The sequence below is a fragment of the Salvia miltiorrhiza genome, chromosome 1 (assembly GCF_028751815.1).
Source record: "Salvia miltiorrhiza cultivar Shanhuang (shh) chromosome 1, IMPLAD_Smil_shh, whole genome shotgun sequence".
NCBI classification, from domain to species: domain Eukaryota; kingdom Viridiplantae; phylum Streptophyta; class Magnoliopsida; order Lamiales; family Lamiaceae; genus Salvia; species Salvia miltiorrhiza.
In genome coordinates, this window is record NC_080387.1 from 22,737,482 (window position 1) to 22,742,304 (window position 4,823).

The 4,823-nt window shown below is 38.2% G+C and overlaps 1 protein-coding gene across 1 annotated transcript; it reads right to left on the reverse strand.

The window, feature by feature from the left end:
* Window positions 1–309: 309 nt before the first annotated feature.
* Window positions 310–4,273, reverse strand: LOC131000536 (protein FAR1-RELATED SEQUENCE 5-like). The gene is made up of 3 exons (XM_057926549.1): window positions 3,936–4,273; window positions 2,318–3,570; window positions 310–455 (listed from the first exon to the last, which is right to left on the reverse strand). The coding sequence occupies exons 1-3, from the start codon at window positions 4,271–4,273 to the stop codon at window positions 310–312; spliced, it is 1,737 nt and encodes a 578-aa protein (XP_057782532.1).
* Window positions 4,274–4,823: the final 550 nt, after the last annotated feature.

A 4,823-nucleotide genomic window follows, 5' to 3' on the forward strand; every position in this document is an offset into this window, starting at 1 on the left:
CTTAATAGTAACGTGTTTAGTTGCTCTTAGAATGTCTCAAAGGTTGTTTATAAGTGATTCATGAAATTAAATGCCAAAATATAAATAAAAATATGTCATTAGTTCACAATGGAACCACAAACCCAAAACTGAGGAAATGTAATCGTGGATATATCAACTCAAAAATGTTCATAAAACAAATTTATGTAATTCAACTATTCAACTTCTTGCATTCTCTCTAAATGATAAATAAAACTGAAAACTTTAAGAAAGGATAAACAGTACGAGATAATTCAACTTGTAAGGTAGAATCCATAAATGATAAACGACTCATTCCTCTACGACATCAACTCCTGGGCAGTTCCTAGAGTCATGATTAGCCAACCTACTGCACTTCTTGCATTTTCTCTTGGGCTTCAGAGCTTGTTCAACTAGTTTCTCCCTCGTTGACTTCCTTCGCCCACCAGAACCGCTACCTTCATAGTTATTTAATCCAAAAATGTCAATGGGCTCAAAAATAAAATAACATATGAATAAAGGTCGTGAAGCAATGAATATTCACAATTGAATATGAATATTCAACTGAAAAGAACAATAGATTATGATTATGTATGTAAACTACTTGTTAGGTCCTGAGGGTCTCGAATAGGTGTATGGGGGGGGGAGAATACACCTATAGGCTATTTTTGCTTAATCTACTGACCTCAATCAGAGGGATCTCAGTCAGAGATCAAAACGAAACTTTGCATGCAAACAAGGAATCCTGTTTTACTGAAATCAGTTTTGACCAACAGGGTTGACGACTGATACTGAAAGCTCTTCAGTAATGAGTTATCAGTTAAGTTGCTGGAACTTAACTGATGCAATTAAGGGCTTCAGTCGAGTTTGCTAAAACAGAGATGATATCACTCTTCCTGACTATCAGAGGATGGTTCAATCAGACTAATATCATACGCAGCGGAAATTAAACTTAGTTTCGTAATAGCCTCGGTGGAGCAAGTTGTTGGTTTAAAGTTTCTCTTTGCTGTTAGTCAGTGTTCAGTTTTATCAATTGAAATAGCACAAGTAAGAATGTAAAATTGAAAGCTGTAAACAACACAGAGACTTTTACGTGGTTCGGAAAAACCCTTTCCTTCATCCACGGTTGGTTGATCAGACCAACAATCCACTCCGCAAGTGCTTCACTGGTGCACTGCAAACCGTACCCGTGTGCTTGCCTGGTGCACACAACCGTAAAATGAAGAAAACTCTTCTTCAGCACCCACACAACCTCGCGTAGGATTTCCCTGCTAAGCACACCTCGTGCTCAGACTTTTCACTCAGAGTTCAGAGTACCTTCCTGAACTCCGAACCACTCAAACACTCTTATAGGGGGGAGGTTTGAACGAGTGCCAACTATACTTACAAAGAACAAGTTCTTTGAAGCAAGTTTGACCTTTGGCTTCTGGGTAAACAGATATATGCCTAGGGTCTAAGAGAATGTATGTAATCAGTAGTGACTGATTTTGGCTTTGAAATTCTCTTCTTCGATTCAAGCATTGGGGAGGTTAAGCTTTAGGCTGAGTAGCAATTTTGGCAGAGCTTCAGCTTATGTCGTTGAATCGGTGAAGGTTGAAGTGATCCTCGAGCGCTATTTGTAGGAGAACTCTTGAATAGATCCGTTGGCGTAAATCGTCCTCAAGATTTCTTCCGTTGGAGAGCAATTCGAATTTGGGCTGAGGCTTCAATCTTCGAGGTTCCTTGTCTGTGTGGAAACGGCTCTCTTTGATGGACAGGAGATGTGACGTCTCTGAAAAGTAACCACCAGATAGGAATGACCTCTGCAGAGATAAGATATTCTGAGATCTCTGCATTTAATGCGGCTGTACTTGTGCGTACGTGGCTTCCTCTGAACGTTGGAAGATCAGTCATAGGAGGAATGTTCAACTGATACTTGACTTTAGTATCAGTCCTTTGCGCGCATTAAATAATCAGTCTTCAACTGATTTTTCAACTGATACTTCAGTTGGTATCTGCAGTCTTCAGTCTTCAGTCTTCGTTCTTTAGTCTTCAGTCTTCAGTCTTCGACACCGCAAGCTAAACTAGAAACGAACTCTAACACTTGAGTTCAAAACGATTCTAGTCTATTACAGTTAAGTCCTATGAATTTTGGTATCATCAAAACAAGGGTTAGGATATTCCACAAGGTTCCCAACACTACTTATAATCATTAAGTCAATTAACATAAAATTTCAGCTTCGTTAAATAAAACTAACTGAATTCAAGTGTTAAATAAAAAACAATTTACATCAAACAACAAATGACGATGGAATTAACACATAATATTTCTATTACTAACCTTTAGTGTGTACTACGCTCGGTGGTAGCACGTCAACTTCAGTTGGTCTTACAGAACCATAGTATTCAACAAACATATCATTCTTGCAGCTCTTATCAATGGGTACTCCCAACTTTGAATACTTTTCTGTCAAACCTTTCAAATCATCAAACAGTTGGACCTTAAGAATGGAGTCGCCTCTAACATGACCAATGGATTTGCACAATTCCAAGAAAATGTGGTTATTCCTAGAAAACCTCTTTTCAATGGAAAGATGTTCAGTTAGATGTGCAGCAACTTTTGACAACTTTGACCACCTTGCAGCAATGTACTTATCTGGGATGCGAGTCAATTTTTTGTTCCTCATAACAAAGAAGATGTGCCTGCACAGGAGAGCCTTCCTAGTGAACAACTTACAGGAGCATGTGTACTCGTCATCAACCGATCTGTAACACACCTTCGAGACACCATCAACCGTATCATCAACTTCATAAAAATTGCTGCTATTCTCCACATACATTTGAGATATCAAACATGTTCGTGCGGCGGAAATAATTTCTACTTGCACCTCCTCCTTGAATATTTTATTCGTGTATACGGTTGATGCATGGTGTTCTATATGAGACTGGGTAATCAAATCAAGAGAACCAGTTTCATCAGCCAGAGTTATAGTATCATATGTATTACGCTGTGCCTCCATAGCTCCAACATAATGCATATATAGTTGCACCAAATCCGAGTTCTTATTAACGTGTCGTCTGAATAAACTATTTTCACTCTCTGACAATGACGTTGTCCTGAAGAGCCCACTCATTTTAGAGTCCCGAAAATATGCCGGTACCCAATTGGCTCTTAATGCAAACATGTCGGTAAACCATCTATTGCCGCCGAGGTCATACTCATCCATGAGACAGTGCCATTTCTCCTCAAAGTCAGAAGGTTCAACAAGATCAGGCCACACAATATTGTTGAATTTTTCTTTCAATTCCGAGTCCTTCATTAAGTGATTCGGCAACTTCTCGGCAAACTTCATCAATATATGCCACATGCAAAGTCTGTGAGACGTATTAGGTAATACGTTTTCAATGGCCTTTCTCATTGCCGGGTCTTGATCTGTTATAAGGATAAGTGGATGAGCTCCCATACTCTCAACAAATTTGCTGAAGACCCATGAATAGGATTCAACATCCTCATTCGAAATAAAAACAACACCAAAGGTTATGCATCTCCCATGATTGTCTCTGCCAGTGAAAGGAGTGAATATCAATTTGTACCTATATCACATATGCAATCCGTGGTTATGAATAAATATATGTTTCAATTTGACAATTGGAATCTAAATTATGCATATTGGTTGTTCTACTTTACTCATATATGGTTATGAATAAATATATGTTGAAATTTTTTAATATATACCATTGTTCAACTGAATAAAACTATGTGAACATTCTCACTATGTTCAAGTGAAGAAAATGAATATGACCTTGATATGAACAACATCATTATGAATAACAAAAGTGAGCTTATATTGCTGCACCTATATCAAATATGCAATCCATGCTATTAACAATCAAGGGCAAATAAACGTATATCTAATAGTTCATGAACATAGCAGAGAATGCATGAAGAAGGTTCATACTTGTTGGTTCGGTATGTAGCATCGTAAGAAACAGCATCCCCGTATAATTTAAAATTCTTGATGGAGCAATCATCCGCCCAAAACAGTCTCTTCAATGTAGTATCTTCAAATGTATCAAAGGAGAACTTAAAACCTGGACAACTCTCTTGTTTATCCCTGAAATTATCTAATAATATGCGGGCATCAACTCCATCGGAAAACGCCCTTAGGTCACGACCATAATTCTTGAAATCTTGTGCAGTACAGCCCACATCATCGTATCCACCGACTAGTTCCTTATAAAATCTAAATGTCTTCATAGGCCCGATATTCGCTTTCATTCCAATAAGCATCATCATTTCTCTTAGAATTCATAAGATGCCGCTGACCTTCAGGGACCATATTGTGGGTGTGATGCTCATCAAAGGTGCTGACCCTGTATCCACGATTACCAGCATGACGGAGGACAATGCGTGCCATACAATCAACTCTAATAGATACAGTTTGCCTTTGCTTCTTAGGTTCCTTTCCCTTAGTATTCGACGGAATTTTTTCTTGGGCTTCAATCCAGCTCGGTTACATAACACATACCTATAAAGCATGGTACCGTCTTCCCGCTTTTTTGGGCGTACTTAGACGTGTCTCAAAACCAGCTGCATCCGCGTACTCCTCATAGAATTTGACACTCAGCTCCAAATGTAGGAAATATTTGTCCCTCAAATGGAATCAATTGAGGATCACACGTGGGTGTGACTAAGTCAATAATATATTGTTCATCACGAGATCTATGAACATCTGTTAAACAAAATATTACCAAGATGAATAACCATAGTTGAATAACCAAATAATTTATGTAACAATACATAACAGTATGTTAAGAATAACATAAAATATGAACAAAAATCATGA

What these genes read in the sequence shown, in the direction of transcription:
- LOC131000536 (XM_057926549.1), bottom strand. Translation starts at nt 4,273, where the DNA reads ATGATGATGCTTATTGGAATGAAAGCGAATATCGGGCCTATGAAGACA. An exon ending in GCTACATACCGAACCAACAA is followed by an intron (nt 3,571 to 3,935) that starts GTATGAACCTTC and finishes TATGTGATATAG; the next exon opens with GTACAAATTGATATTCACTC. An exon ending in GAGCGTAGTACACACTAAAG is followed by an intron (nt 456 to 2,317) that starts GTTAGTAATAGA and finishes ATAACTATGAAG; the next exon opens with GTAGCGGTTCTGGTGGGCGA.